At 43.8% G+C, this 15485-nt stretch overlaps 1 protein-coding gene across 5 annotated transcripts in view; it reads right to left on the bottom strand.

The window, feature by feature from the left end:
• The window catches only part of TRIOBP (TRIO and F-actin binding protein), a 48009-nt gene that overhangs the window by 19323 nt on the left and 13201 nt on the right, over positions 1-15485 (bottom strand). For 3 of the 5 annotated variants that reach the window (XM_069967251.1, XM_069967252.1, XM_069967256.1), the window contains exons 2-8: positions 13058-13114; positions 11924-11992; positions 7642-7731; positions 5154-5263; positions 3709-4129; positions 2498-2596; positions 995-1142 (exon numbers count right to left, since the gene is read on the bottom strand). In XM_069967251.1, the coding sequence (XP_069823352.1) occupies positions 995-1142; positions 2498-2596; positions 3709-4129; positions 5154-5263; positions 7642-7731; positions 11924-11992; positions 13058-13114 (994 nt within the window). Of the gene's footprint in view, positions 1-994; positions 1143-2497; positions 2597-3708; positions 4130-5153; positions 5264-7641; positions 7732-11923; positions 11993-13057; positions 13139-13279; positions 14279-15485 lie in introns of those variants that run through there. The other 2 variants (XM_069967253.1, XM_069967255.1) reach the window with 2 other exon arrangements.

Raw genomic sequence — 15485 nt, forward strand, 5'->3', positions numbered from 1 at the left:
ACTTGTTTTAAATGTATTGGGCAAGATTGTGGAAAATCTACAGCACCAATGCCTTCAAGAAAGACACAATAGGGGACACACATCTACACTACATCTTCAGCACCTCAGGGCCAGCCCAGGTGCTGACAGATTCACTTTAACATGCTGCAAATTCACCTCAACAGTGTAATGTTAGCAACTGCTGCAAAGAAAAGCCTATCTGGCCATAACTTTCCCCAGCAAAATCATTTGTTTATTAGGGGTGAAAACAGGGGCTTCATTCTGCAGGAGGTCATCTCTGATGAGACTATGGGGGAGATTTATCAAACATGGTGTAAAGCGAAACTGGCTCAGTTGCCCCTAGCAACCAATCAGATTCTAGATTAAGAGTCTGTGAGGAATGAAAAGTGGAATCTGATTGGTTGTTAGGGGCAACTGAGCCATGTTTGATAAATCTCGCCCTATGTTCCTACTTCAGGAATATATCATGCAAAGGTGGCCGTCTTGTTAAATAGACTGCCCTAATAATGATCATCTCCCCCTATGACTTTAAGTAAATTAGTTGCCTGTTAACAATGTGCCATGATGTGACTGGTCGGAGGACATCTTTACAGCTTACATTGTGTCCTTTCATAAGCGACATGTTGTGTTTACTTTGCAAATGACTTGATAAGAGGAATCGAAACCATCATACCAGTAGTGTATAAAGAATGGTTTGGTTTGTGGTTGTGGGTTTGTGTTTCCACCACGAGCCAAGTGATAAATTGTTACCACGATTCTGCAAAGATGTAACCACCAACACATATATAATAGTATGTGCGAATTTACAATATGATGCCATCAATTCCATACTGACTGGGGTCTGACAATAGGAGGCCTCCAAAAACCCCTTTTATATAGACTGTAGTTAGTAGGGATAGAAGACAAGGCCTCTATGACGCTATAGCACTGTTCTTTGTTTCTGTGACCTGCACATGACTTCCATCAATTGTAACGGTCCCTCCCTCCTCCTTACCAGATGCGGTGGCTGCAGCCTCCTCTGCCAGCAGCTGATCCTTCTCCTGCCGCAGTCTCTGGATCTCCCATTCATGGTGTCTCTGGAGTTCAGATAAAAGCTGCTTGTGTGAATTCTCCATCTGAGACAGACTGTGTTCACAGGCCTCCTGCAGAGAAAGTTGGACAAGTGCTTACAACCACCTTGTCGGAGAGAACCACACCACTTACAGGTCTTAGAAATGCAATTATATTTGATGTTATATTTCATGGGGTTATCCAAGATTAGAAAAGAGAAAAACAGTGCCACCCCTGTCCTCAGGTTGTCCGTGGTATTGCAATTTATCCCCATTCACTTTCATGGAAATGTGTTGCAAAATCCACAGCGAAACTGAGGACAAGAGTGGTGCTGTTTCTGAAAGAGAGTGGCCATGTTTTTCTAAGCCTGGATAACCCTTTTCATAGATAGTTTTAGCTCTGGTTACCAATCAACCTTTTTGTTATTGCACTTTGTGTTCTTTTACCAATAAACCAAAGCCGTAACTGGTCTTCATTAAAAATTTTCTACCATTTGGCTGAGCCATCCCAGAGCAATCTGATGAAATGAGCCTGAACAGCATCCGGCAGCTTGTATTGTATTGTACATACCTATAAGCTGCAAAAGTCAAGCCCATCTTTAATGTAAACCAAATGCAAAGCAGTTCTATTTGTAAAAGTAAGAATAAAAAAAAATAAAAAATATCCAGCCCTTTATGTTCTAAGACGTGTATCTCTATTGTACTTTTTTACTTTCATTGCTGTTTTTTCTATAAAAGCAGCACAAAGCTAGAAGACTAAACAGTGCAAAAAGCTTGGAAGAGGTAAACTACACGCAGTGGTGGGGAAAGATTGTCACGCTCATTTTTCACACTTTTTCCCACCAAGTGGCGCTATCTGTGCAGCATGGATGGTAGAATACAATGCAAAGAGCATCAATATTGGGGCTCCTCTATGATAATGACTCTAAAAAGTATCAGAAAACTTTATCAGTCAATAGATAGAGAAGGACGGGCATAATAATCCGAATACAAACACTCTTTCTCTTGAGCAGTCCTTATCTTTCTTTCTTCCTAGGTGTGGTAGGGGAACTCTTCCACTAGACTCTACTTGTCTGAATGACTTTTCAGACAGAATATCGTATCTACAATAGAATCAGATTAGCCACATGCACACAATGGGGAACACTTATCGAAAGAAGAGGAACAAGTTTTAACTCCATTAACTCCTTGTATTTTGTGGAATAATAGCGGCCATTACGCCAATAAATAAGAAAAGTTCTCCTAGGTCACCAAATGTATTGTGTTATGTGCTCCCTAGTGATACATTTACTGCATTGTTTCTGCCAATCTGTAAATGCAAGGTAAAGGAACGATTGATGCATTTGCTCATTTGCCATTGAGATATGTGAAGAAAAAAAAAAAAGTTAAAAAAGTAATAAAACTCATAATCCTGGAGTACACTGTGCTATGGCCCACGTGTGACCTACCTGAGATATATAGCCAGGGGGTAGAGACGTCTCGCTTCCACTTCTCTGAGCCTCCAATTCCTTCTTCGCCTTCTCCAGTTGCATCTTTAAGCTCTGAATCTATAGATAGGTAATGCACACAGTCATTTATAAACACAATAATAATAATAAGTACAATAAGGCAAGAAGAATTAAAAAGGGTTATCCAGCGCTATAAAAGCATGGACACTTTCTTCTAGAGATAGCACCACTCTTGTCTCCAGGTCAGGTGTGGTTTACAACCAAGCTCCATTCACTTCAATGGAACTGATTTGCAAACTTTAGACAGGAAGAAAGTGGCCATGTTTTTCTAACGCTGGACAACCCTTTAAGTCAATGGGATCCGTACAGCCACCATGTACAGTCAAGCACCAAAAAGGGAGTGAAACAATGCAATGTAAAGTTATACTGATACTCCAAGGTATTGATGCATTGTATTCTATCATGTGACTACATGCGTAGTTAACTACCAAATTATACAGTAGGTAAGGGACACACTAGTTTAGTATCTATCTTAGGATGGAGACAAGACATGTACATGTTTTCTTGTTATAGTTTATCTTTTTATATTATTTGGTATTCTACACACCTGTAGTTACAGAGTGTAACATTTGTATGCGTGTTATGATTTGCAACTGGAAAACTTACCACTTATCTTGATAAAACTGTATGATACTTTCCATTTATGTTGGATAATGTTTTATTTTGTGTATTTGTTGGAAAAATTCAATTAAAAAAAATTATCTGATTTGATAAAAGGGAGTGAAACAGCAAACTTTTTCTAGTGCCCTGACTTACTAACAGGAAGAAGGGGCAATGATCATCAGCAGGTCACATCTCCATATATTTCTTACTAAATCTGGGTTCAAACTACATTTTGTAACTTTTTTTTTTTTTTTTTCCAAAACGGATGCATTTGTGTGCATCTGTTTTAATCCGCTTTTCCATTTACTTCCATTATAAATAAAAATGGATCAAAACGCATCCTTTTTTCTGATGTACACAAAAGTGTGGCCCACCAAGATTTTGTGTACGTTAAAAAAAAACAGATGTGTTTTGAAGTTTGGGTTGTCCAAGCATGAGAATTGTAGTTTAGCAACAGCTGGAGGGGTGGAGGCCCTCCATCCCTGAATTAGAGGAATGCAGCCAGTGCTGCATATGAGATTTATTGACCATGTTTGCTCCCTATGTACCTGTTTCTCAAGTGCCGCTGTGCTTTCTCCTCCAGATTTACTTCTGCTTCCACCAAGCAAACAAGTAAGGGACGTCTGTTTTGTCTCTCGTAAGGGAAGTCTCTCTAGTTCCTTCCACTTGGCCTCAATGTCTTCGCTCAGACGCTGCTTTTGCTCCTCTGTGAGTGGCGTCTGTGTAATACGACGTGATGAAGAGTCTCCTCCAGGGGGCGCCTCAAACCAGCGCCTGCGCTCCTCGGATCTCTGATCCCTATCCTCTCCTGGGGATAGTGGGGACAACTCCACATAGTCAAATGAACCCTGTCGGGATCCAGCCAGTTCCACTTTTCTTGTTCTGACTTCTGAACTAAGCCGGAGTTCCTCCGGCCTCTGACTCTGCCGTGTGGCAACAAATGTGTTCTCCTTATTGCTCTCCGACAGCCTAGAAAAGAAGGTATATTCAGAGATCACTGCATATTTCAGTTAACGGGCAGTGGTATAATAGATAGACACCAGATCTCTTCCATAGCTGGTAGACTATGTCCCCCAATAAGAGTATATAACCAGAATGGCATGCCTCGCTGCTCAAGCAGTTCCTGATCTGGAGGACCCAAGTTGTCCTTGTATTACAAGGAAGGTCAGTAATGTATTCCGGTGTACTCTCATTCTGCATATTTCCTATAATGATGAACAGGATGTAATAGGAGTCAGGGCTGTCCGGGTGGCATTTAAAAGGACCCAGCTGCCATAATATTCAAGCAGCTTCCTGCAAAGTGTCAAGAGAAAAGGCACTACTGGAGGCCAGCACATGGGACCTAAGGCCGAAGTGTCACTAGAAACGCTCCTTCGGCTGATAATCGGCCTGCGTAAAAGTGACAGTGATCAGCTGAGGAGCAGGGGAACGCCCGATCCTTGGCTGAACGCATCTTTTTTTGCAGGACTGAAAATAAACAGGTGATGTGCTGCCGGCAGCAATATATTTAAATAGCCACATGAACAATACAGTGATCATTCAAGCCGCTTGGCCCCTCAATTCAAAGTGACTGCAAACAAGCACCAACGTCGCTCGCTTGCGTCCTTGTCGAGCCGTTTAAAAGGAGCCTAACTCTAGATGATATAGTTGCTTTTGACTGGCATCTAGGGGTTTAAACATCTGGGATCTGAGGTATCTCCAATCCTGACCGCCATCAGTGGATGTCAGCTGCAGTTAGCACTTACCATAGGCTCAGTTCCTCCCACACACATGCACCGTATATATGTCATTAATGGGTTAATTTGTGTTGTGTTTGCCTTGGACAGTAGATATTGCCACATCTAGAGGTTAACAGACTGTTACTACTGTATAAATGAACAATAGCATTGAGGGGGGTAGGAGGTGCAGAGATAAGATAGGCCCAATAGTCCCTGTAAGGAGTCATCTCTACTGTACATGACATCTGGGGATCGCAGGTAACTTTGTCACTTACTTGGTCACATCGGGGATGGAAACCGGGTGGACATTTTTTCTCAGTGCTTCAATCCAGTTTCTTCTTATCCCAGATGTCATGGCGGAAAGTGTGAACACACCTTCATTTGTCTAGAAGAGTAAGAAGATTATTTTGTTTCCTCTGTTGTCTAGTGTTGGCTTAAAGTGAATCTATCAGCTGCAATTCAGGTTTTAGGCTATGTTCACACAGCGCATGAGACCGTCCGTCCCGTGACCCTGACCGTGATGATCCGTCCGGCCGCAGAGCTCTGATGCGGGCGCATCAGCGTGCGCCCGCAGAGCTTCCCATAGCCCACAGTGAAGCAAGTGGCCGGAGCCGCTCGCTTCACTGTGTGCACCGACATGTCAGTTTTTTCCGGCGCCACATGGGATCCCGGCCGGAGCACATACGATGTGTGTACGCTCCGGCCGGGATCCCATTGCACATGAGGCATTGTTCAACTCCTCAAAACTACGGCCGGAGTTCTTCGGCGAGAACTACGGCCATAGTTTTACGTAGTGTGAACATAGCCTTAAACTGCAGACACTGTAAGGGTACTATTGTTGATTTTTTTTGCATACCTGACCCTGCTTCCAGCTAACTATCAATCAAGCATGGATAAAGATGGGCGGGGGAGCAAAGAGGCATTCCAACGTGCTGCACTTCATTAGCCTCTTTGACTCTTTGCACCAAAGAATAAAAGCATTTTTCTATGGGTCTCCTTCAGCTAACAGCTATAGAGCAGCGTCTGCAGTTTGTAACGTACATTGCAGATAACTAAAGATTAAATTGATGCCTTATTATTGTTTGTTGTCACCACAGAAAGTTGCATTACAGGGGTGTCCTGACCTCATGAAGTGATGGAGTACTGCCAGAATATGCCATTGGTTTATGACCTCTGGAATCAGGACAGAGCGCTTCATTCCCTGACTTTTATCCCGCACAGCACACTCCTGGCCACTTGACTGTCTGGACCATTTGCTTAAATAGGACCGGGTCGCAAATTTGGTGGCTAGATGCTACCATGCAGAAGAAAGCCAAGGAAGGGGATACAGCCCAATACCAGGCCCCAGCCCATTACATTCTCAAGATTGGTGGGGGTCCACTTGCTGATCATAATGTAATGACATATCCTAGCTATAAGATGGAGATACCCCTTTAATAAAGCAAACAGAAAGTTTTTAAAGGGAATCTGTCAGCACCTGGGCCTACCTAAGGTGCTGACAGTGTGCTGTAGCTGGCAGTCCCCTAGTGAGCATGGTGTCTTTTGGTAATGACTTTGTGGAGTGGATAATGCACAATTTCAGGTCTCCTCCTGTAATGAAGTGTCAAAGAGTAGTTGTTTGTGCCACACTCTGGCACACCTCACCACTCCTTCCTCCTCCCTCCCCTAATGAATAATCAATGCTGCCTGGCCTCCTGCTCGCTCAGCTGTCAGCCAGTGTCTCTGATTGCAGATCAGTCCTCTGTAGGCAGGTTATGTCTGAAAGAAACACTCACAAATGGTTGAATATCTCATCCCAAATGTGTTGGAGCTGTGGTCTAGGGGTAACTCACCTGTCAGCAGTTCATTCTTTGGTTCAAATCCCTGTTGAAATTGGGGCATGGCCAATAATTGCCGTTATCTTAAAACAACGGCCGTTGTTTTGAAATATTGGCTATTATTTGCCATTAAATGACGGCCATCCACTCAGTTTCAACATCGTGTGAGCATAGCCTTTCTGTGTTTTCAATCCACTCCTGGATTTGGTTGCAAAATACAGAGCAACACAGCCTTAAAAATGATACAATAATGAGAAGAAAAAAAAATAAATAAAGACCTATATTTAATTTCCATCAGGGGATTTGAACCAAAGAATGAACTGCTGGCAGGTCTGTAGACAGGTGAGTTACCCCTAGACTACCGCTCCAACACATCAGGCTTCAGAAATTCAACTATACCTGGAGTGTTTCTTTCAGACATAACCTGCCTACAGAGGACTGATCTGCAATCAGAGACACTGGCTTACAGCTGAGCGAGCCAGAGGCCAGGCAGCATTGATTATTCATGAAGAAGAGGGAGGAGGAAGGAGTGGTGAGGTCGCCAGAGTGTAGCACAAACAACATTTTAACACTTCATTACAGTAGGATTGTGCATAATCCACTGCACGCACAAATTACCAAAAGGCACCATGCTTATTAGGGGACTGCCAGCTACAGCACACGGTCAGCACCTTAGGTAGGGCCCGGGTGCTGACAGATTCCCTTTAAGGCATTCTGATGCCTGGAATGGCGGAGTACAGCCCGAGGGGGAAAAGGTCCCACCTGTCACTACATAGAGTGTCAGAAGAAAGTTTTTGTTGGCTATTACCATCCATTAGGAGATAATAACAGAGACTGAAACCTTTCCCCACTCCTCCCCAGTATATCTTAGTACAGGTAACAAGCCTCGCTGTAATAGTGAATTTAACACACCGACACAAACAATTCCTGCAGACGCTAAACTCACATGAATCTGGAATCCATAATTCCTCTGTACAGCAAACTCAGGCACGTCGGTGCAAGTCCGCAGATCAATCTCTCCATCTAATTCATCTGCCTAGGGAGAGAGCAAAAAATATGTTAAAACCTGTACGGAGACTTCCCACATACATTCACTTTTATCCTCTCCGGAGCCTCGCACGCCCAGCGCCACACGTGGCAGATAACAACCATTATTTTACCTGTGGATTTGTAGGAGTAAAATCCATAGCGGATTACTGTAGAAGGCAAGTGGGTGAAGAGTGACAGGATTACATCCATATGATGCGGATGGTTTCTGCACGGAAATGTGAGCACGCTGTGCGTTTTCACCATAGATTTCACTGTGCATGTAAAGCACATGGAATCTGCTGTAGGTTTACCAGGGATCCTGGGTAAATGGGTTATCCAGGATTAGAAAAAGCACAACTACATTCTTCAAAAACAGCGCCACCCCTGTCCTCAGGCTGTTCGCGGTAATACATTCACTTCAGTAGAGCAGAGCTGCAAAATCCACACCCAAACTGAGGGCAGAAGAGATGCTGTTTCTGGAAGAAAGAAGCCATGTTTCTCTAAGCCTGGACAAAACCTTTAAGGGGTTGTTTCACTGGTTGAAGTTATCCCCCTATTCAAAGGATTAAATGGGTTGTCCAGCAAAAATCTCTTTCTCTTAAATCATCTGGTTTTAGAAAGTTATATAGATTTGTAATTTACTTCTATTTAAAAATCTCCAGTCTTCCAGTACTTAGCTGTATGTCCTGAGCAGTGGCAAATCCCATAGAAAACCTCTCCTGCTCTGCACAGTTCCTGTCTCGAACAGAGGTGGCAGCAGAGAAAAGTGTCAGAATGAAAAATCACTACTACCTGCAGGACATATAGCAGCTGATAAGTATGGGAAGACTTGAGAGTTTTAAACAGAAGTAAGTTACAAACCTATATAACTTTCTGAAATCAGTTGATCTGAAAGAAAAAGATTTTCGCCAGAGTACTCCTTAAGGGTGCGTTCACACCTACAGGATCTGCAGCTGATTTTCTGCAGCAGATTTCAGTTAAATAACTGAACACAGCATCAGATTTGATGCTGTGTTCAGTTATTTAACTGAAATCTGCTGCAGAAAATCAGCTGCAGATCCTGTAGGTGTGAACGCACCATTAAGGGACAAATGTCTGACCATATTATTATTGGGACCCCCTGCAATCTCAAGAATAGGAACTTGAGGAAAATGCTGATATGGTCACACGTGGCCCCTGTAAATGAGGCCTAAAGGTGAAAGGTCAAACTGGAAAATAAACTAAATACCTTTACACCACATATTACTGTAAAAACGGATCCCTCTCCTACACAGTATACACAACACTTATACACCTAATACACAATGAATTCCTGAGTACGGCCTCATTCACATTCCATGCTGGCAGTGTGGAACGTCGAAAAACATACAAAGATAAAGCAGAGATTAAGGCTACATTCACACATCCGTTGTTCTGTCCGCAATTGCGGATAGAACATAGGACCAATGGTATTCAATGGCCCCACTCACATGTCCGTAGGTGTGTACGGGCCGCGATCTGTGCCGCAAAAAACAACAACAAAAAACACATGCTGTAATGTGGACCGGATGTAGTGCTCCATGAAGCACCGGTGTGTGAATATAGCCTAAGGGGAGGGGGGGGGGGGGGGGGGGACACCTAGGGCCACAGAATGTATGTCACAATCCCATCTGCTGAACGCTGTCAGGGTATGCTGGAAGTTGTAGTTGTGGCCGTAAGTTCACACAATGGGGGAGATTTATCAAACATGGTGTAAAGTGAAACTGGCTCAGTTGCCCCTAGCAACCAATCAGATTCCACCTTTCATTTTCCAAAGAGTCTGTGAGGAATGAAAGGTGGAATCTGATTGGTTGCTAGGGGCAACTGAGACAGTTTCACTTTACACCATGTTTGATAAATCTCCCCCATTGAGTTTTTGATGTATTTTTGCGCAACTGCAATAAAAAGACACATCAAAAACACGATGCGTGAATTTAGCGTAGAGGCCTGTTCACACGTTCAGGTTTGTGATTGCAATTATTGAATACAAAGCCAGGAAAAGATCTGAACAAAGGAGTATTCCTAGGTCATCTATATATGATCTGGCTTTGTATTTAATAATTGAAATTAAAAACCTGAACGTGTGAACACAGCCTAAGGGCTATATATATCAGTATGTGTGTGGAAGAACATACAGATTCAATATAGTCCTTGCATTGGAAGCCAGGACCCCAGAGCTGTTTCTCCTCTGCAAGAATGTATACTGCGGAGGAGTCCGGAACATACAGTATTTCGCCACCGTTCTACACGGATCCCTCCCTATAACTTGGCAGACATCCGTAATCACTGTTTATCTTGTATTTTTTCACAACCCTGATGGATGAATTCTTTAAATAGTGAACTTCAATGCTCTAGTGATGCTTCCCAGAAGTGATCTATGCAGAAACCAACTATTACTGTATGGGAGAAGCCCCCAGCTCTGTATGGATCCTGGGCGACCAAAAAATTTTTTCCAATAAACCATCTAAAGGTTTTTTCACATTAGCCCAGAGAGCTGGAGCCACCCTGGATGGGAACGCTGAATGCAACCAACTGCATTGCGCACAGCGCCCCCATAGGCTAATATGGAGCATCGATCCAAACCCGAACTTTCGGCATTTGATTAGCGGTGGCTGCTGAACTTGTATAAAGCCCTAAGGCTATGTGGAAAACATGGATATAGTCAGTGGCTGTATCCATGTTTTCCAGACAACCTTAGAGCTTTATCCAAGTTCAGCAGCCCCAGGGTTCGGATCGACTCGAACCCGAACCCGGTTCGCTTATCTCTAGTCATAGCCTATTAATGTGATACAGTCCCTTGTGCAAAATAATAGCCGTACTTTCTAACAGTTGGAAAGCCACATATCAGGGCCTGAGAGGCACGTGTGTATATTCTGCACTGATGTACGCGGAGCAGACAATGTGGCTGACCAAGCATTTCATTCCCAGAACAGCAACAGCTCCCAGCATCGGGGAGGAATTCTTAGCCTTTGGGCCTGTTGTACAAGGTATCATACACTCTACTGCACAGACAATCTCTCCTATATGAGATCACAAGCCATGAATGGTGAATCTTATAGTAGTTCTCAACTTGTTTTTCCTTGGTTTGTAACGTATAATGGGTGAGGCGAGCGGCAAATGGCCTCAGGACAAAGAACATGCTAATGTGGGAAACATCTGACGTACTGGAATTCGTTACAAAGTCAAATCTCTTGAAATTTAAAAAAAAAAAAATTAAAGGGGAGTCTCTTTTTAAGCACATTTTTAGCTCCAGTTGTCCATATCCTCTAAGGGACTTTAGGCTATAACCAGTAATAACTGTATAAAAAAAACTAACTATATAGTAACTCTATATAGGGAACTGGGTAAGAAGGCCTTGTATTGGGAGATAACACTTAGAAACAAGGAAGTCAGGTATTACCCAATCTCCCTTTAGTGTAGGTGTAGTTGTTATGTGTAGCTTCTGTTTCACCATTAGATTGCATTATTTTTAGCTTCTAATGTTTATTGTTATATGTGCCACACGTTGGAGGAACATGGATGGGCGAGGCGTTATTATTATTATTATATGGAGCAGACAGGAAGGCGGAGGAGGCCTGATTGACAGGGAGTGAAAAGTCCTGGATGGCAGTGTACAGCACCAGGCCCGCTGCTCCCATATACAAACAGTATATACAAGTCCATTCAGGCTCAGTTCTCCTTCTTTAGGTTACGTGGCTGATAAACATTTTACCTACCTGATCCATTACCGTAAGATGACAGATTATGTTGGCGGGGAGAAAGGTCCGGCATGTATTTTCGCCGCCCAACCTTTTTGTTCTCAGAGGGATAAGCCGCTGCCAGAGGTGTCTGGCTGCGGCTTACTCCTGCTCTCCACAATTTGAATATGTTATGTGTATGGGAAAATCAAATGTTCGGTCAACAGTTATTGAAAATGTATGGTCACCTAAGCGATATACATTAATGATACTGTACAGCACATCATCATTATGTCACAGATAACCTGTACCCAAAACAGGAGATGGCTCACAATGAATTCCCCCAGGAATGGGGGCAATTTCTGATAAATGTCTAGGATAAGTTCTCTGTACTCAATGGACCAACAAAAGACAAATAAGCAATGTAGAAACTTTTCAGGAATTCATTCAACTACCATATTACATATATGTACACAAGAAAATATTCAGACAGCAGATCCTTACCTCTTCAGCATTGGAGTCTCTGTAATATCTCAGGCTGGAATCTGTCAGGACAAACCAGTGCTTTTTCCACTATAAGAGAGAGAGAGATTTACAGTATATACTAATATCCTCAGTATATCTCATGCATTGCATTGTCCACTTCTCCAGCTTCATACACTGCTGTATACAGATAGATACCACTCTGTTTTATATACAGGCTCTGTACGTCCAGTGTAAAAGTATCTGGGGGCTACTGGTTCTCACAGAGAAGAGTCTGACAGGCAATGCTTCATGGGAAAACATATGCAAATGATCTATACTCATTTGATCTTTACAGAGAGAGCTTACAGGATAGCTACCCTTTAAGTCAGTGCTCTCTCTAGTGTCCCCTATAGATAGATACCCTGTAAGTCAATGCTGTCTCTTTAGTTCCCCTTATAGATAACTGCTCTGAAAGTCTATTGTCTCTCTAGTGCCCCCTATAGGTAGCTACCCGGTAAGTCACTACTTTCTCTGTAGCGCCCTCTATGGGTACCTACCCTGTAAGTAAATGCTGTCTCCACAGTGACGTTGACTTACAGGATAGCAGCCTATAGGGGGCACTAAAGAGACAACATTGACTTAGTCTTAGAGGGTAGCTACCCATAGAGGGTGTTAAAGAGAAAGCATTGACTTACAGGGTAGCTACCCATAGGGGGCACTAGAGAGAGCACTGACTTACAGGGTAGCTACCTATAGGGGGCACTAAAGAGACAATAGACTTTCAGAGCAGTTATCTATAAGGGGCACTAAAAAGAAAGCATTGACTTACAGGTTAGCTACCCATAGGGGGCACTAGAGAGAGCACTGACTTACAGGGTGTCTATCTACAGGGAACACTACTGTACATCATATAGACATGATCTTTCATAGGCTGATAACTTGTAATGTCCAGCATTTATCTAAACACAGATGACGGCTGTAGGTGAGACCTTTGTAAACTAGCGATGATAAATGACAGCTCCAGGGATACAGCAAACACTATATAATACAATAAATACTCTCCAACGGCGCTGTATACACTACACACAATGCTTACGTATACTTCTCTATAGGTCATATCTGTATACAGTATATATTTTCTAATTTCACCTAAGATCCTAGATAGGGACTCACCTCTCCATTGGCATCCAGCAGGGACATCCAGCCCTTCTTGAAGTTAAGCAGGTCGGGCTGTTGAGAGAAAACACACATGGACTGCAACTGAACATTCAGTCGTACGTAAAAAGCGGAACAAATCAATACGAAAAACGTAAGAAACAGCAAAGACTATACACAAAGAGGATACAACACCACATTGGTATGGAGAGGTGACCATGCCTGGTGAGTACGTCCTACCTCCAGGTCTGAGGCGGCGGCACCTCTCTCGGAGGACGCAGAAGACGCATTACTGGGAAACATGGAGACGTCTCACCACCTCGGCGTCTTAATTCAATTTCGCGCTCCCTCGTCCTTCTCCTGACATGGCAGTAACAGGCCACAAGGCTTAGCCGGGTATCTGACACTTCCCTAAGTCTATCCGCTCCTCCGCAGCTCATCTGTTGCCGTCACTATACGCCGCACATATATCTATACATCGAGATAATACATTTTCTATTTTTTCCCCTATATCTCCAGGACATGAGAGCCTTATCTGACATTTAGTTCTGTCCCTCTCTCCGAGCCTTTCCTTCTCCGGTTACAGGGCTGTTGTCTGTATGAGACGGGACGCTAGTGACACCCGCCCCCCTTGGCCACAGGCCCGTAGCTTCGAGGGCAGAGGGGAGGCAGAGAGACATCCGAAGGATAGCGCAGATTCGGTTTCACCCAGTGAATACCGCATGAGGGACTGAAGTAAAGTGAGATCGCCCCATAGAGAGTATAAGGGACTTCAGACACCTAATCCCTCGCCGGGATATGGGAGACGCTGAATGAAGGGACAGCGAAACGTGAAGAGATCGGCATGCAGCTGGTTAATACAGAGTTACACTACACGGCTCATGTATCAATGGTGAGGACTGGGACTGGAAGAGATAAGAAAAACTACAGCCATGTGCTAAAGGACGGGACCCAGGACATTAACCCCTTCTCACGATTGCTGGGTGTCAGGGGTTACTATGGCAACCAGGGGCATAAATGGCCACCAGAAGTACTGTAATTATCCATAATTGGCACCACCATATTCAGAATGACACATTGGGGGGGATTTAAAGGGGAACTATCAGCAGTGCAGGTTAGACTAATCTTACCTGCGGATCGCCCCCTATTGCACACGTAGTGCTGAGGAGGAAGGTATATCTGTTACCTTCCTCCTTGGTGGTAATCCTGTGCTGTTAGCAGTGTAACCCTCGGTCCGGAGCACTGCCCCATCCCGAGAGTGCTGATCTGGCTCACCAGCTCCATTGATTATCATTAGAAGGGGAAAGCGGCTTAAGTGATGAGGGTGGGCAGTGCTCCTAACGGTACTCTGGACTGAGGATTACACTGCTAACAGCACAGGAACGGCGCCGAGGAGGAAGGTAAGAGACACACATACCTTCCTCCTCTGTGCCCCATGCACAATAGGGAGCTATCAGCAGGTTAGATTCGTCTAACCTAGTTCCCCTTTAAAGGGGTTGTCCAGGCTTAGAAAATCATGGATGATTTCTTCCAGAAACAGCGCCTCTCCTGTCCTCAGTCTGGGTGTGGTTTTCACAACTCACTTCCATTGAAATGAATAGAGCTGAACTGCAATATCACACACAACCTGAGTACAGGGGTGGTGCTGTTTTTGAAAAAAAGTAGCTGTACTTTTTCTAATCCTCGAATAACCCCTTTAACAAAGGGGGTGGAGACTACTCAACTATCTCGTCCCTCCCACAGATAATGAATAGGACGGCCTTGCATATGCATAATTCTAAGGTGCAACTCGAGTCCTTGTTCTCGAGATCACAGGTTCCTAGTGGTCGACCCACCAATGATCTGACACTTATCTCCTATACTGTGGACATTAAAGGAGAAGTCCGGCGAAAATTTTTATGAAAGTATTGTATTGCCCCCCAAAAGTTATACAAATCACCAATATACACTTATTACGGGAAATGCTTGTAAAGTGTTTTTTTCCCTGCACTTACTACTGCATCAAGGCTTCACTTCCTTGATAAAATGGTGATGTCACGACCTGACTCAAAGCTGTGCAGGCTGTGGCTGCTGGAGAGGATGATGGCAGGGGAACACTGAGGGACACAGGGCACTGGAGGGACACTGAGCATCCCCCTGCCATCATCCTCTCCAGCATCCACAGCCCGCACAGCTCTGGGAGTCGGGTCGTGACATCACCATGTTATCCAGAAAGTGAAGCCTTGATGCAGTAGTAAGTGCCGGGAAAAAGGCACTGTTTAAGCATTTCCCTTAATAAATGTATATTGGTGATTTCTATAACTTTTGGGGGACAATACAATACTTTAATAAAAATTTTCGCCAGACTTCTCCTTTAAGTTGGAATTTAAGTGAATTATGGCTAAGATGCAGTACCCCAGAATGACCAGTACACACTGTATGGAGCCATCTGCTTCCTGCTCTGATC

This window comes from Dendropsophus ebraccatus, chromosome 4 (assembly GCF_027789765.1).
Source record: "Dendropsophus ebraccatus isolate aDenEbr1 chromosome 4, aDenEbr1.pat, whole genome shotgun sequence".
NCBI classification, from domain to species: domain Eukaryota; kingdom Metazoa; phylum Chordata; class Amphibia; order Anura; family Hylidae; genus Dendropsophus; species Dendropsophus ebraccatus.